This window comes from Pezoporus occidentalis, unplaced genomic scaffold (assembly GCF_034315485.1).
Source record: "Pezoporus occidentalis ecotype Australia unplaced genomic scaffold, CSIRO_AGI_Poc_V1 ctg98, whole genome shotgun sequence".
Lineage (NCBI taxonomy): Eukaryota > Metazoa > Chordata > Aves > Psittaciformes > Psittacidae > Pezoporus > Pezoporus occidentalis.
In genome coordinates, this window is record NW_026916347.1 from 195,024 (window position 1) to 213,360 (window position 18,337).

Sequence of the window (18,337 nt, forward strand, 5' to 3'; positions counted from 1 at the left end):
CTGGAGCATGGTTTCCTTGTGGTGAGAGCAGAAAAGCTGTAATCAGCCCTTACTCTGAAATTGAGCTGAGGCACTGATATGTATAGGAGAGACAGAGCAGCTTAGGCCTCTTGGACAGGGACTCTGAGCAACCTGATCTTGTTGAAGATGTCTCTGCTCATTGCAGGGAGGTTGATCTATAACTTCAGAGGTCCTGTCCAATCTAAACCATCCTATGATTCCGTGATACTATGAATATACATACAAAGATCTTCTGGGGCAGCAGGGACAAATCCAGCCATGGATTCATAAAGCTCTTCATCAGAGCCAGGATTCAAGGAACACTTCATTAACAGATCAGTGGACAGATAAGCCATGGACTCATAAACAGACTCATCCTCCTCGCCCTGCATCAGCTCTTCCTTAATGTGACTCTTCAGCATATCTGCAGTTTCCTGGAGAGGAAGAAGGGCAATGAAAAAAAAAAAAAAAATTATCAAGTCTCATTTAGATGAAGAATCTGGGAAATTGAAGCAAACAAAAGATATCACACTCTCCCATCACTGATGGAAAATGTCTTCTAAAGCAACCCATTCCCAAAGACTAAGGCTTCTCAAAAGAATTAAATCCCCACTGCAGCTGCTGGGCCCAGCCTTCAAGATCCATGTAGTAATAATGGGTAATGAAGGTGATATAAGTTGGTGCTGACATACATCTGAATAGCTATTTCAGACTCTCACCCCCTCAATTTTGTGTCCTACATGATACCTGCAAACTCCGAAAACATAGGCAAAGCTCATTCTAAAAATACAAATGCTTGACAAAGCTATTTTGGGATAAGCGTAGCTGACCATAAGCTGCCATATGCAGAGCACTTACAAGAAAGCAAAGTTTTAGCTTTGGTGTAGATTTGGTTTCAGTTTCCTAGTATTAGCAGCAGTATGTAACACCCAGAGTGGGAGTACACAGACCCTTTTCTGTGAGAGTAACAGGAAACCTCACAGCAGGCAGTTGTTTGTGTAATATAGGCACTTTCAATTCACAGGACAGCAGAACCCTTTCTCACATATTTGCAGCATGGGGTGGAGGAAGAGCAGTGCGGATCTTCACCAAATGATGCAAAGGAGCAAAACAAATCTCCCTTCCAGCCTCCTCCCCAGGTTCCAACTATGTCACAACCACAGCCGTTTTAACCGGTTGCACCACTGTAAGAAATCCTTCCATCCACAGCAGTCACCTCAATCCACAGGGCATGTGTGTCAAAACTGTCTGCACATGCTTTCTCGCACAGTCAAAATAGGTCAGGCAGGTAGCTCATGGGATACTTCAGGAAGGTGCAGAGGAACTTTTTCCAGGGAGAAAATTAGGTAACTGGGTTTACTGGGACTTTCAGATATTCATACTAGTCATGCTTCTAGTCACTACCTTGCAGTGGACACAGTGGTGCAGATAATTTGTGTGCTCTGGTAGTAAGCTGCACAGATAATTTGATGGTCAGTAAGCAGGACCTACTCTTAACACAGCTCTTACTGTGCTGGTGGAAAGGAGGACATGGGAAGAGTACAGTACTGCAATAAGAGGTTGGAAGGACTTCCTAAGCACCTCTCACTTATCCCAATGCAAAGATTTAATCACACAACTTACAGTTTCTGCAGCCCTCCTGATATCAGAACAGCCTTTGTAAGAAGCTCTTACGTATAACCTTAAATTCATGCTTATGAAGCAAGCCCCAAGTCGTAAGAGCCACCCATGCCTCCTAAACACAGCTTAAACACTACCATAATTGGCTGGCAGAACCACACTAAGGCTGGCAGATCTATCACCCACCATTCAGACAACTGTTAGAGACAATTATGCACAACTTTTCAGCTGAAAGCAAAGGTAAATAAAATCTGCTCAATAATTCATGTGATCTGATTCAAGGAGCTGCTTATTATTTTGAAGTATACAGGCTGGAAACAAATCAAATGGAAAAGAAAGGATAAATCCCCATGCACACAAAATGACCCCACAGAAACAACTGCCTGGTGCAGCTGGAGTCAGGTCCATGTCATAATCTGGAAAAGTCAGAGTGATGTTTTCTAGGGATGGGGTTAGCTCAGAGAGAGCTGAATTGTGAATTGGGCTACCAGAGATAACAAGTAGGGGATGGACAGCTATCCTAACACAGGAAGAAATGGATTTCAAGTGGGGCAGGCATACAACACAAAACAGCTGTGAATGAGCTAATAAACAATCCAGACTGAACTTTGATTAATCAGAGAACATCTCAGATTCTACCCTCCCAAACATATCCTGTACCTGTATTACTCCCTAATGTAAGTGGGATGAAGGGTATGTAGTTTTCCCAAGTTCAGAGGTTAGAAGAGTACACCAGGCACCAACCAAATCCCTGCCAAAACTTCATTAGATGAATGGATGATAAGGAAACCCAGCCATGGCAGTCTCTGCTTCCATCTTATTTGTTTCTGTGCAAAACCTCCAAGAACACCCCCACCTTCACAGACCAAGACCTCCAGCTTTTCAGTGTGGCTGAATGTCTGTATTCTACACCCTACCACAACATACTGCTCCCTTTATTACCCCTTCACTCCTGCTCCCACAACACCAAATGACAAGCTTGGTGCCACTGCCCACACCTGCTGTGGGACAATGCAGAAGGACTGCTGCTTCATCTTACCACATATTCATCAATGAATTGGCGAAGGTCCTTAAAGCCATGCTTTTCTGCTATGGTGTTTGGATAATGGCCATATTTGTTGGCTACACTGTAGGCCTGCAGAGCTCCAGGGCAAGTGAGCAGCAAGGCAGTGAGGTTCTTCAGCCCATATCTTGCAGAAAAGTGAAGCAGTGTTGGCAACTCCTCATCCCTCTGATCTGTGAGAACAAGAACCTGTTAGAATCTAAGTTTTTCTCTAGCAGCAGAGCCAGTAAGCTTAAGTCTTATGACCTTTAGTGGGGAGCCTGGTACTCTAATAGCTTAATATATGTAGGATCCCAGGGTTGCAAGGACCTCTTAGATCATCAAACCAGTAGAATCCAGCTGCTGTAAGGTAATCATGTCATGGTGATTCACACACAATCCAACTGCTGAGTGCCCACTGTGAACCTTCAAACAGAATCATGGGGGTGGGGGTAAAGGACTGGGCTGGGCTGGAGAAGAATGACATACAAGGCTGGGAGAAGAACAAGGGACAAAATACCCGAGACATTTTTGGGAGCATCATCTTTTGACTTTGGTAGTGTTTGGAGCTGTCCATGGCCTCTGTTGTAGTGCAAGGAAGTGAGACTGATGGCATGTAATAAAGAAAGGGTCACCCAACCCAAATGGCAATCCCCCTTCTATAGAAATATAGCTTCCTGGCTGAGATCCAAGGTATTTGAGACAGCCTGTACAGGTACCACACACTTACAGCTCCAACATAGAGCAACCAATACAGGCGAGGTTTAAAATGAAAACAAAAATCTTTCAACTTACTTGTTGTCATATCTTCTTCCTCCAGCTGGTTGATTCCAAACAGGTGTAAGCCACTGGCAGGAATGTTCTTCTTGAGTGACTCAGTCAATAGTTTGTCCAGTGCTTCTACACTGTATGGCACGATTTTAAAGGCCTAGAGGTAAATGGAAAGTGATTTTGTTTGAAGGTGCCTGTAGATTCAGTTAAGGTGAGATTTATAGGGTGTTTCTTTATTTAGCACATATCATAAAACAGTAAGCATAAACACTGAAGGCCAAGCAAAGAACATAAATAGCTTCCTGATCCAGAAACAAATTATTAGTAATCTGAGCAGACAAGAACCACACTCTCCAGAACAAGACAATGAGAAAGTCACTCATGCAACTGGAAGCACAGAAAACCATTACTTCCTAATTCCTTGACAGGTATACTCTCACTTCTGAAACTGTTCCAGTGAAGTGTCACTCCTGGTCTAAGCATGAACTAGTTCATTTTGAATTGCTCTTTGTACACTCTGGGTCTGGCTTTTGAACTGGTTCTTAGCCAAAAACTGCATGCCTATTGTCCTGGGTTCAGCAGTAGCAGTCATTTTTCTCCTCCTTGGTAGCTGGTGCAGTGCAGTGTTTTGACTTTCAGCTTGGGAACAGAGCTGATAGTGATGTTTAGGTTTGGCCAAGGACTTTGTGAGCCTCATGCTCTGCCAGGGAGGAGGGGAAGCCAGGAGGAAGTAGAGACAGGACACCTGACCCAAACTGACCAAAGGGTATTCCATACCACAGCACGTCATGCCCAGGATGCAACTGGGAGTTAGCCGGAAGGGCCGGGAGACGGCAGGGTTGGAGGAGGTATTGGTCAGAGCTTGGTCGGGCTGGGGGGGCGAGTTATCGGTCGGCTGGTGGTGAGATGATGTATTCTCTTCCCTTGTTATTTCCTTTATCATTGTTATTACTGGTGGTAGCAGTAGTGATTTGTGTTATACCTTAGTTACTAAACTGTTCTTATCTCAACCCGTGGGAGCTGCATTCTTTTCGATTCTCCTCTCCGTCCCTCCGAGAGCAGGGGGAGGGCAAGAAAGGGGGGGAAGTGAGTGAACAAGTTACTTGACTGGGTTTAAACCACGACACCTATTCACCAAGTAGAGGCACAGCCTAGTGCCAACTGCTCCACAACTTGAACTAAAAAGGAAGGGAAAGACAGTCTCTCCTGCCCCAGGTATACTCATGTCTAACAACACTACTCTGTAGGCTTCCACTAGATGGCTGACATGCCAGCAGGCAGGGAAAAAAAAAAACAAAAAAAAAAAACAAAAAAACCCCAAAACAACAAAACAAACCCACATCTGGAGAACTTCTTGTGCAAGATTTACCCTTCTAATAGGGTTCAGGTACCCCAACTGTGCAAAATGTGATATGAGAACTGAGGAGTGGCTTTAAAGAAGTGCTAATAATAAAATCATTTTACATTACTTCATTCAGTTAGTATGAATCTTTGCTACCTATTCACATCTCTTCAAAGAACCCTTAGGTACAAGTTTCCAAACAATCTATTCCTTTATGATACTTTCTGTTATATCAAGTTCTGTCATAAAAGATGATCTTTTCAAGCCATCAAGGTCTGAATATGAGGATTGACTGCATTTTTTTGTTAGCTGGCTAGCCTGAGTCACCTTAGCAGCTATTTGCTCCAGACAGGAAAAGCACCAAAGCTTTTCCTAAAAGGGGATGTTAAGGTTATGTGAAAATCCCTAAATAACCTTGCATTTCTTCTCTTCAGAAGAGCTACTTCATGGAAGTTCTTTTTCTCATTTCCACTTGTCTAGTCTCTGAGAAAGCTAGTTTCCGAAGCAGCTGTTTGCTAGTCATTACCTGGCACATGAACTGTACTGGGTTGGCTGCATTAGCCAACAGACGGCTGATTTCCTCCATGTCGGTATGATACATGACACTTGTTTCTCCCACCATCAAGTCCCCTGAATATATCTGCAGAGGCACTGTCCCAGGGGTTAAATCTGAAAAGAAAGAGAAGACATCACCGTTAAGAACAAATGTGAATGAGTCTGCATCAAATACCCTGAGGATAGCAGGAGTCTGCAGATACTGCCAGCTGGATACCAAAACAGTTCTGTTGTACTGAATTCATGAGGAGTCATGAAGAAAAGGAGACGATGTTGGTTTGAACACTAGGTAATAAAGTACTTTGGAACTACCTTCTTCATAGCTATATCGATGCATTTCACCTGTGATCTGCTAGGTCCTCTGCTAACAGTAGTCTAGACCACTGATGTTAACAGCACACACCTCAAAAAATACAGCCTCACATCTCTCCACCCCTGGCTTTCTCTGGAGCAGTGCCATAAAATGTGAGAGCTGGTGAAGAACAGAAGAGGAACCAGAAAAAGACACTAGGGGTTTTGCAACTTGTCAGCCTCATTAGTATCTGAAGGAGATCATCTTAAAAGAATTCAAGCTTTGCAACTTTACTCACTCACAGGATGTATCTTCTACCTGCACCTTGGGAGCTTCTTGATGTTTTATCTAATGTGCATTCACAGGTCCGAACTTTCTCTTTGAAACACAAGTATTTTGAATCCTACTGAAATTAACCTTTCCCTGGTGGCTATTAATGTCTCGGGAAATTATGAAATAGTTACAGTCATACACAAAAAGAATTAAAGATATATTTCCTCTTAATGCTAGAAACTGCAGAGCTTACATAGTTGTATGCTCCATCAATGTCATGTTGATAATTCAAAGGTCATGTTTATAATTCAAAATGCAAGATTAATTTCTGGGTCCATGCTTAAATTATAAGTCTTGATTTTAGATAGATTAAGTTGAATACTTTTATGTGGGTGAAGTCACCTTCTTTAAATCAATCCACCTCTCTGACTTTATGGGAGTTGCTATAATGGCTGTTAGTCTCTGTTCTCAAGCTGTCATAATAACTCTTCAAGAGGGCAGACCAAAGTAGATTATACAAAATCATGCTGCAAAACTACTATCAATCTGTAGGACTCTGAAATCTTAGAATCATAGAATCATAGAATTGTTAGGGTTGGAAAGGACCTTAAGATCATCCAGTTCCAACCCCCCTGCCATGGGCAGGGACACCCTACGCTAAATCGTGTCATCCAAGGCCTCGTCCAACCTGGTCTTGAACACTGACAGGGATGGAGCATTCACAACCTCCCTGGGCAACCTATTCCAGTGCCTCACCACCCTAACAGGAAAGAATTTCCTTCTTATATCCAACCTAAACTTCCCTGTTTAAGTTTTAACCCGTTACCCCTTGTCCTGTTACTACAGTCTCTAATGAAGAGTCCCTCTCCAGCACCCCTATAGGCCCCCCTATAGTTCCCTATAGTGAACCTAAAGTTTAGATAACTTACAGTTTTGTAAATGTAAATACCTAGAAGAACAGAACATACCTGTATTAAAAGGTAAACCAGGATAAACAGTTTCAGCTCTGATCACGGAGAGATCACCACACATTAAACACATGCTGTTATACGCATGCAATTATTTACTGGAACTTACATTCTCTTGGTGTCCTGCCAATGCTAATGTGGTGGTGGTTATAACACGCAATCAAGTTCAAAGCACTTTACAAGCTGCAATCTGTTCTCAGAACTCCCAGTAAGGTGTTTCCACACTGCAACCCTGCCACTGCTGAGGGAAAAACAGAGCCCCCAGCAAAAATCTATCTCAGTTTCTCATCACAGAAGTATCACAGAGAATGCAAATTCAAGATTTCCTGGCCTCAAGTTTTCTTTCATTGCAACCTCTACTCTTATCCCTCTGGCACTTTTCATAACAGGCAGGTTGAAATAGAAAGGAAGCAATGGGTGAAGGGTTGGGGGAAATCTGAGTCCAGCTTACTTGGAGCCTCCACAGAGATTGTGTACTCATTCTCCATCTCAGCCAACACACGCACAGATGATGCATTCTCTGGAGAGAATTCAACTTCAGTTTTCACTTCACCATCTAGTTTACATTTCATGATAATATAAACTGTTGTCTGCACCTAAGAGAAAAGGCATTACAACACACAGGTTCACAATATCAAAACCCTTACTTTGTTAAGCCCCTTTTATAGGAATTTTGTTGTCATTGCAACCAACACATAAATTATAAGCTGTCATTTTCATGGTCCTGAATGCTTTTCAGGAGCATCTTCCAGCCTTGGATATTGACAGATGGCTTCTCCTACAGCTTGCACCAGCATAGATAGATGCATTAAGCTGATAAAACTCCAGATTTATCAGCTAGATTCATAAACTGATTAAAGCTAGATTTATAGAGTTATTTAGTCTCAACTCTATCAGTCTCTTCTCTCAAGCAGCACACTCCCACTCTAAACAGAAATGAAGGAAGAAACTTAGACTTTTTCCATCTGAGGAGATGCTATACTAAGAAATGCTGGTTTTCAGTGACCCTTTGGAGTCACTTATAGGACATGCATCAGAATTGTCATATTAGACTGCATCCAGGCTGTGGAGTTAAGCAGCTATGTTAATGAGACTGTCAATAAGTGACATTGCGGCCTACACAGCACTGGGCACAGCATGTTATCCAGCTATTTCTGGGCCTAGGGACCTGAGCTCATGAAACAGAGACACTGAGGATGGGGGCTGAGAGGAAAGGTTACAGAACAGGAATTATGGGCTAATTCCCAGGCCCGTAAAGCTTTCCACTACACAGCAGCATGAGTTGCTCCAGCTCATGGTAAGAATGTAGCCCAAGGAGTAGACATACAGTACCCCACACCGTATGCGATCAGGCTGCACCACCAGATGGTCACCAGTGCTCTTGGGTTCATCACTCATGGCAAGTCTGTGGGAGTCAATTAGGTTCTTCTCGTTTTCTGTTTCTGTATCAGTCACAGAGTCACAGCCTGAGTCTAAAATAAAGCACACAAGGTCTTGTTATCACATCACTCCCCTTTGCTGAAAATGTGTATCATACACATGCATCCTGATAAACAGCCAGTGAGGTGGTGGGGTGGAACTTGCTTTCCTTCTCAATGTAATGCTCAGGAAAGGGGAACTAGTTGAAGAAAGGGAAACTACAGAGCTTTCATTATTTTTTACCCCTTAAAAAGATGGCCAGGGAACATTCACAAAGACATAAAAGTGCTGCTGTAGCACTAAGCATGCTAACAAAACAAACAGCAGTGCCGCTCTTTGCTGAGATGGATAGTCCCTTCTCGTGTTAGATAACAGAATTAGGATGTAGATGTCTAATGTAAGAATGATCAGTAACTGGACCCATCTGAATCTAGCTGTGCTCTGAGCAAATTGTAGGATGGGCAGTAGCCTTTAATCTTCCTCTTCTAAAGTAAATGAAGAAAACCAACTTTTCTTGCTTTTCAGTAGTAACTTTAATTTTTCTGGATCCTGCTTATGTTGCTCACCCCAACTCCCAAGTTCATTACTGTGATGACAAAATACAACATGAAACAATAGCCTTAAGGGATCCTGTTCCTCAAGCAGGAACTATAAGCTCCTGTATCTATACAAGAGTGAAATTGAAATGTACCAGAGCTTTTGAATTGAAGAATAAGAATACTCTACCCAAACAGATCCAAAAGTAGAAGTAAACACATGTAACTCTACCATCTGTGTGCAGAGAACAGTGTTCTCATTCCTGCTTCCCACTACCAGCATGGATATTGATGAAAGAGCAAAAAACTGAATTGATATCACTGGCTGCCAGAAAAAAGACAAACTAGCAAGAATTAAAATAGACTACAGGGCGTCTACCCCGCCAGGAAATATTTTTCCCAACTAGAGACAGGAAACACCAGATGATTTTGTATCTACTTAGCAGAGTGCTTTCCTTTCTACCTCTTGATTCACATGAGTCACACCTTTTTTTACTTGTCTCCCAAAACACAGTGTGAAAGTCACTGCCTCCCCCTTGTCAGAAGACTAGCATGAACTCTTAAAACTCAATCTGCCATGGCCAAAATTTTCCAAACCTTGGAAAACTGTAGAGTAGTCAAGGATTTAAGACAACATTTTGAAAGTTATTTGTTATTATTATTACTTACTGTAAAACACATCTGTAAAGAGCAGTACAAACTATTTACTAGATAAAAATCTCAAATTTGGACTGGCAGAGTTCTTAAATTAGTAAGAAATGCTCTATTTAAAATGCTCAGTCCTAATGAGAAAGACCTGAGAGACCAACTGCACTGTCTAACCTGTGGTAACCATACAGTGAAGCTGACAACAGCCCCGGTTTTACTCAGAATCTCCCAGTCTCTGTGTACATCAAGTTTCCATAAAACAAGAAAGTCAAAGTTATTAAAACAGGCTTTTATAGGAGTTCATGCTAGCTGCAAACAGTGAAGCTACAAGTCAGTCAGGAATATAATCATTATTATTATCATCATCACCACCACCAAAAACTGAAGATATTTGAAATTGTTCCTGCAACCCAAGTATAGTATTTATTGGTCACTTTCTCATCTCTACCTTCCAGTGTTTACAGGAGTGACATGGACTTGCCCTGGGCATTGTAAACAACTTTTGGTGACTCAGCTTTCTCCAAACCCTTTTCATTTCAAAGCTGAAAAAAAAAAAAAATTTAAGATCTTTAAAAACTTAAGATATTTGAAATAAAAAGTATACTTTTAAAATATATATTTATGTACATTAAATGGGATTTTATGAATTATATTATTGCAACTCTGCTTTCCGGAGACAGGTTTTAAACCACAAAATTTTAGCAAATCATTCAGCTGAAATTTTTGTCAAGAACAGTGGTACACATTTGCTTAACTTTATGTATGTGAGTCATCCCACATGGCAAGTAAGCCTACTCACATGAGTACAAGTACATTGCTGCTTTAATATTTGCTGTAGAAAGAGTAGAGCCAAAAATCTGCAGCTCTAAAGTTCAAGGTATCACCACCAACACTGACATTTCTTAAACAAACCAAGAACAGCACATGTAATTTAGCAAATAGATTTTAATACTGCACCAACACAAATATGCAGATTTGACTAAGAAACTACTTTGACACAAGGCTGTGTACTGAAGGTGGTCTTTTGGATCTTCAGACAGTGGTAGTACTATAGAAAATGGACTGAAACTTTAAATTCCTTAACACAATATGTTTATTTGATACTGTCCAAAGTCATCAGCTGCAAGAGGCAGACCTCAGTTTTGGGAGTTCTTCTCTTACAAAAAGGTGGACTACTTCCACCTCATAGTGTCAGGCTGCTGGGAGAAAAAAAAAGCACTGGTCCCATATTCTTCCCTTATACAATGGCTATCACATCAGGCATTTGGCATGTGCAGAGCAAGACACCATATGTTTTGGGAAGGAGGAGATGAGGCAACTCTTACTAGAATAGTGACTCTGTAATCTCTGTTGGTTATTTCCAGTATGACTAAATCAGAAAGACTAAGCTCACCACAGATAAGAGAGAGCAAATGATGACCAAGTTACAACAAAGCGTTAAAGTTCCTGCAACATATGCACAAGCTGATGCTTGCCAGCATCATACTAAGGGCATCATACCCACCCCCATATGGCACCATTAGTGTGGTAATTTGTATTTTATTTGCCTAACATACAGTCCATTTCAGAATGAACTGAAACCTAAAGCTATGGATCTCAGCTACAACATCTATAGTAAGCAAGAATAAGAGGGTTGCAAGGAGAGAACAAGCCCCCTGGTCTCTCTGCTTTGTTGATGTTGTTTGATACTAGGAAAAAAAATAGCAAATTAAGAATAATATGATCTTTTAAGAAGTTCTGGTATTGCCTGACCCTGTCTCACACTTTTACATTCTTGCAACAGAGTTGACTGCCCGGAGGTCACATGTAAGCATAGATCTGTTAGGTAATATGGGAAGAAGCAAGCAATGTTAATCAGTAATTGGATTAACAGCTGAGGGAACAAGCAGTCACAGTTTCGGGTATTATTCATCTGGTTTCTCATTCAGAAAATTATGAAGTTGCAACCTCCCACATAAGCACTGAAGTGAAGCTACGGTCATCTTGTAAGTTCCAGTCACATGCTACTGACTTATGAACGTGCAAGCACTGCAAGAGGAAGCCATTCCATTACATTTAATAATATCCATGCTCTAAAAGGCCAGGTTGCTAGATCGGGCTTCCCACTCACAAATATGCTTGAGTAATGACAACCTATTTGCACATATAGATTCAAAAATTATATCTTTGCAATGATACCCAGGCTACAAAAGCCATTACTGAGGACATCGACAGACTCATTAAAAAGTTAAATGTGTACCTGAATTGAGCTTCTCCATGAGCAGTTGCTGTAGGTCAACAGCTTGTGGTTATAAACAGCTCTGCCTTGGCTGGAGGCCCTTTCTGTTCCCCTTTAAATGAAGGCTACCTCTGGCCACATTTCACAGCCTGTGAAATACTTGTGAGCATAGCAGCAAGGGAAGGAGATGTGGTCCAAGAAACCCAACCACATTTCCTCTTGAAGAACATGTCCCACTCCAGGAAGCATCAGTAGCTGAGCTACAGAGAGCAGCCCCACACTGGCCCCTTTTTGCCAGCCCTGCTAGGCTCCCCAAACAGCTGCCCTGCAGAAACTCATGCCTGGGAAAATCCCAGGGAAGACATAGGCATGGCCACATGCTTCACGAGCCATTTAGCAGCTTAAGGAACTAAATGAAGCAGCCAGTTATTTTGCCTGTTGCTGTACAGTGCACACAGCTTGCTCTGTCATCCATTTCCTCCTGGCTAAGCTGGCAGGCTATCAGCATGGAGCCAACAGCTGTGGTTTCTCAGAAGTCAGCCCTTACACCACATGACACGTGAATGCCCAGAACAAGTCAGCAGCCAGTCCAGGCCATTCTGTCATCTAGATATTGGTGCAAATGATACAACTGGGCAACAGTTTACCCCTATGGGTTCTGCATGTGCAGACTACCCCCTTGCAGACATCTGTGAACACTTCCCACCCATCCACAGACCAGATCACCAGCCAAGACAACTCCAGGCCTCAGCCTTTCATGTCAGTATACCCAGAGCAAGAGGGAAGCCCTTCAAAGAGAGCTCTTGCTATCACCGAAGCTTGAAACTGGCCACCCTTCTTCTCCAAGGGTGAACAAGGACATTAAGTCTCCCAGAGCAACTCCAGCCGCATTTGCAAGACACAGGCAATGTTCTGACAAAGTAGTCAGGGAAAGCAGGAAAAGTTATCTTTCATCATGCTAACCTCAGGACCCCTGCTTTGCCACAGAGATATACACTTAGTGAAACAACTAACTCGTGATAACCCCTCAAAACTGGGATATATTGTAGCAATATTTTCCCTTTCAACAGAGGGGACAGCAGAATGCAGAAAAGTAGAAAACACAGAGGAAAATGTAAGACTCTGAAACTGTCCATACAGAACAAATAAAGTATGGGATATCTCCCGCTTCTCTCCAAACCTCTCACCCCAAGCAGCTCATCTACAAGTATAGCACCTAAAAATGGATTTTCAGTTCTATAAAGAAAGTGGTCATGTTTCATTTCTTCTGTAAAGTTGGAAGTTACAATAAACGAGTTCTCATATTTCACCAAAGATATGAGCTGTATTTTATGCCAAGTTTTGCTTGAGCCATCATGTGCACACACGCTTGGGCATCACTTAGGGAAGCTGTATCCTTATGAAGGACACAACTGGGCTATTAAGAGACCTGTTGACAGGACCAGTGTTTCAGTAAACTGTGAGAAGCCAGAAAGTATTTACTTAATAACCTACTAAACTAATATATATCCTTAATACTAAAAAAAACATACATTACTTCACAGTTTTACTCTATAAAGCACATCTCATCCAAACTTCAAAGAACAGGTTTTCTTTGTTGTATTTTAGAACTACAGACATACAACTGAAAGGAGAAAAATGTCTTTACAGTAGAGTGCAAGAGGCTTTAACAATCTTCATGAAAATTTAACCCAACTGAACCAATCTATTCACTTTCCTTGGTTTGGTGCTCCCAAGTGCTGCTTCCAAGTTATTTTTTTTTATCTCATTATTGAAACGAAAAGGTTTTGGAAAAAGCTGAGTCACCAAGAGTTGTTTACAATGCCATGGGCAACTCCATGTCAGTCCTTTAAATACTGGAAGGTGGAGATGAGAAAGTGGCCAATAAATACCATACTTGGGTTGCAGGAACAGGAAACTGAGCACGTAGTTCTGGCAACAGTGAGGTTAAGAAAGTCTAGTCTGAAAAGCCACAAGAGTGGAAAGGACACAGAAAAGAAAGCAAGAGAAAAACTATGAAAAAAATACCAGGCATTAGAAAAAAGTGGTAAAATAAAACCTTCATGCAGGTGGGGATCTTGCAGAGAACAGAAAGCTAACCCACGGATCTTCTGTGGGAATATTCCAATTCAGGAACAAATGTCACCAGTAACTTCCAGTTGGTTACTTGGGCTGGGCTCAGTTTTTAATCATTTCTGGCACTCATTATTAATTTCAGATGAAAAATGGGAGTGAGGAGGCAAAGCAGCTGCAAAGCAACTGTCATCAGACTGATGCGTACAACCATCACACTTACTATGGCATTTCCTGATGTGCAGAAGCACCAGTAGGAATCCCACACTGGAAGTCCTTCCTGTATTAGTGATGTACAGAAACTGGAACTGATTAGCACCCCTTTGGAATTCTTGTCATGGATCTAGTGCCACATAGGTAACATCTGTAAAACTGCCTACTACATATTACCTGCACCAGCAACACTCCTCACCCTCCTCTGACTTGACTGCAGATGACTACTGGATGGGCTCTTACAGTTCAGTTCAGGATCACTGCAGCCCGCCCTTCCCCAATAGCTTAGGAAGGCACATTCACTCTGTAATGCTGCAGGCTGCATGGAGGCACCATCCATAAAGATCTAAGCACAAGGAAGCTCCACAGAAGCTCAGAGATTTCCCCAGGATGACAACACTCAGTAATCCTAATGCAGATTAAAGAGGAAATTGCAGTTTGTGGCCCCCTGCAAAACTCTTTTAAACTTACAGCTCTTGTTCATTAACTAGCAGTCCTGAACTGAGAGCAGGACCTGTAATGTAAAGAACTGGATGTGCTTGAGGTAACAGTGAGTCTTACAGCTGCAACGTACAAGGCCTTGGGGAAACCACACAGCCTGAATCCAGCACAGGATTTCCTCCAACCCCAGTAACAGGCAGCCTTTTCACAAATACAGACCCTTCAAATATTGTTCTGAGTTACACGAAATTCTGCTCATAGAAACCTTATCATATGACCTTGCACAGTCATAGAATCATAGAATAGTTAGGGTTGGAAAGGACCTTAAGATCATCCAGTTCCAACCCCCCTGCCGTGGGCAGGGAAACCTTACACTAAACCATGCCATCCAAGGCCTCGTCCAACCTGGTCTTGAACACTGACAGGGATGGAGCATTCACAACCTCCTTGGGCAACCCATTCCAGTGCCTCACCACCCCCACAGGAAAGAATTTCCTTCTTATATCCAACCTAAACTTCCCCTGTTTAAGTTTTAACCCGTTACCCCTTGTCCTATCACTACAGTCCCTAATGAAGAGTCCCTCCCCAGCATCCCTATAGGCCCCCTTCAGACACTGGAAGGCTGCTATGAGGTCTCCATGCAGCCTTCTCTTCTCCAGGCTGAACAGCCCCAACTTTCTCAGCCTATCTTCATAGGGGAGGTGTTCCAGTCCCCTGATCATCCTCGTGGCCCTTCTCTGGACTTGTTCCAACAGTTCCATGTCCTTTTTATGTTGAGGACACCAGAACTGCACACAATATTCCAAGTGAGGTCTCATAAGAGCGGAGTAAAGGGGCAGGATCCTGGAAAAGAAATGTCTTCTTCCATTACCTAATAACGTGAGTACCAACACTGCCCCTACAGTACTGTTACTTGTCCAGAAAAGACTTTTCAGCTCAAAATTACTTGTCCAGAAAAGACGTTTTAGCTCAAATACACACCTAACTTCAGAGAGTTATCCTGGCTTAGTGAGGCTGCTGAGCTAAAAATAAAATAAATAAAAACCAATAAAATCTGTGCATTCATCTGACGGCAGATGTTCACACCAGAAAGAGCTATAGCAGTTTAAAATATAACTATGCCCATCACATCACTTTTTCCTCTTCCTGTTTCCCTTTGTCTTTAATTTCACCAGAGGCCCACGCAGCAGAACCAGGGGAAAAGAGCACGTATTTGGCTGCATCAGCAAGACAGGACCAGGATCTCTGCTTCAGCAGCTGGCAAGAGGGGTGTAAGCTAAGCTGCCAGTTCCTGAACTTCAGGATGAGGAGAAATATTTATACATTTCACTCATACCTACTGCAAAGACAGTAGCTTCCAGCTCAAGGATGAAATCTCTTATAACACAGAGATAAGATAGATTATCTGACCATGTCTAGAGCATGCTACAAATGCAAAGTCCATTTAACTTGTTCTTTCACTAAGGTTCAAGCAACCATGTACAACACTATGCCTGCCTCAAGCTAAAAGCATGTCTGGATACTACAGTTCAGAAAATGCAAGCCAACTCATCATCCTAATCCTTTGAGCTCGCAATTAGCCTGAGGGTCTCACAGGCCTACTGATCAGTTTGTGACAGGATTAAGTGTATAAATCTGAAGAACTAGCTTGGGTGCACAGGACCAGGACAGAGACAGGAAAGAACTTCTGAGGAAGATGCAGGGTTCTGGCCACCCAGACAACAGATACTGCAGACATAACCAAAATCCCAAGAAAGGGGAAAGAATAACTCAACACGTACTGAAAAAGTGTATGCATGGTTATTGATGTTTGAGACTGGCAAGATCCACATTACACCCAGCACTGATTCAAGTCTTCCTGAGAAACCACATGGAAGTAACGAGAACAACCAACTTGTTGATTAATTATTCCTTGTAGTATCTCAATTTAGGCACAATGTGTAACACTTGCATGACAGAAAAGACTGCCCACATAAAGCCCCTAAAGATGAAATTCCACCTAAGAGAGGTGGTGAGCTGCTTCGGAAAGATCCATCAGCAGATTACTGTTTGGCAGGAGGTGTGGCTCTACAAGGGGCTTCAGAACATCTAGGGCTACATTACTACTGAAAGGGCAGTTCTGCCCTCCCTGACCTTCAGATAGTCTTCCTTGCAGATATTCCAGACACATGAAAGGTGGACACTTTCGCAGCAGTCCATGCTAAAGTCAGCCTGTGCCCCTGATGAAACCTCTGCCAGAAAACTTAAGATCCACTGTTACTCTCAAGTCACTTTTGAGAAACACATCAACAGTTTTCTGTGGTAACAATGAAAAGCCATGAAAATCCTACAAAATGCAATCCTCGAAGGAAAGCAACTGTCCAAGTGCACCACAAAGGTCTTTGAAACAACCTGAAGTCTGCCCCACACATCTCTTCAGAGCTGGTCTGTAGAGCGTCTTTGGTTTGACCACATACTTCTGCAAAGAAATTACTTCAGCTGTTTCAAATCTGGAAGAAGCCCTCAGAGATGGTCACTGGGCTCTTCTTTTAAGTGGGTGTTTTTAAGCCCTGCAGTTCACATCAGAAGATACTTAGAAGAAGGCTTAGTCACTACCTTAAAGCAACCTGCAGGGAGATTATTAGAACTATAAAATACAGAGAAATAAAATTAGGATTTCCAATACTCATGAAGTCCATTATAGCCCTGACAACACTAGTTTCTATACTTTACTAGTTCCAGGCTATCATTTCATTGCCTCTGTCTAAAAAGCTAGTATGCACCAATGCTAGCACTGCTTGAATCTCATACCATCATGAAGAGCTATGAAGTATTGCTTTTAATGTGCTTAAACTGAGACTTTATGATGCACCATTTGTTGGAAAACAATTCATCCATCCTGCAACTGGGAAAGATCCTACACCTGGGTCGGAGCAATTCCAAGTACAGCTGCAGGTTGGGCAGAGAAGAGATTCAGAGCAGCCCTGTGGAGAAGGACTTGGAGGTGTTGATCGTTGAGAAAATGCACATGAGCCAGCAGTGTGCGCTCACAGCCCAGAAAGCCAACCATATCCTGGCCTGCATCAAAAGGAGCGTGACCAGCAGGTCAAAGGAGGTGATCCTGCCCCTCTACTCTGCTCTCGTGAGACCTCACTTGGAGTACTGTGTACGGTTCTGGTGTCCTCAACATAAAAAGGACATGGAACAGTTGGAACAAATCCAGAGGAGGGCCACAAGGATGATCAGGGGACTGGAGCACCTCTCATATGAAGACAGGCTGAGAAAGTTGGGGCTGTTCAGCCTGAAGAAGAGAAGGCTGTTGAGACCTCATAGCAGCCTTCCAGTATCTGAAGGGAGCCTACAAGGATGCTGGGGAGGGACTCTTCATTAGGGACTGTAGTGATAGGACAAGGGGTAATGGGTTAAAACTTAAACAGGGGAAGTTTAGATTGGGTATAAGGAGGAAGTTATTTACTATAACGGTGGTGAGGCACTGGAATGGGTTGCCCAAGGAGGTTGTGAATGCTCCATCCCTGGCGGTGGTCAAGGTCAGGTTGGACAGAGCTTTGGGTGACATGGTTTAGTGTGAGGTGTCCCTGCTCATGGCAGAGGGGTTGGAACTAGATGATCTTAAGGTCCTTTCCAACCCTAACTATTCTAGGATTCTATTTCAACTTCTCAATCCTGTTTGCTACAAATGGGTAAGGTCATTCATGCATTTCTCTCAGTATCACTTCGGGACTTAGTTAAGGTTTCTCTGATTCTTTAACCAGCTCTCTGAAGTCTTTGTGCATTCAGCACCAGCCGTTTATAACCATACTAGCATCTGCAAGGAAGTGCATGCTACCACTATGTTCTCTCAACCTTGACTCCTGTGCAAGAGCATCACAGTTTCCTCTCCTTGACAGGCAGTGAGACACAGTCAGGCTGCAGAGCTCCCATATAAT

At 42.6% G+C, this 18,337-nt stretch overlaps 1 protein-coding gene across 4 annotated transcripts in view; it reads right to left on the minus strand.

Annotated features, from left to right (window-relative positions):
• Positions 1-18,337, minus strand: part of PIK3AP1 (phosphoinositide-3-kinase adaptor protein 1) — a 51,257-nt gene that overhangs the window by 18,254 nt on the left and 14,666 nt on the right. For 3 of the 4 annotated variants that reach the window (XM_062606697.1, XM_062606695.1, XM_062606699.1), the window contains 6 exons: positions 8,196-8,335; positions 7,315-7,459; positions 5,302-5,444; positions 3,458-3,590; positions 2,660-2,856; positions 245-434 (listed from right to left, as the gene is read on the minus strand). In XM_062606697.1, the coding sequence (XP_062462681.1) occupies positions 245-434; positions 2,660-2,856; positions 3,458-3,590; positions 5,302-5,444; positions 7,315-7,459; positions 8,196-8,335 (948 nt within the window). Of the gene's footprint in view, positions 1-244; positions 435-2,659; positions 2,857-3,457; positions 3,591-5,301; positions 5,445-7,314; positions 7,460-8,195; positions 8,336-11,705; positions 11,836-18,337 lie in introns of those variants that run through there. The other variant, XM_062606698.1, reaches the window with a different exon arrangement.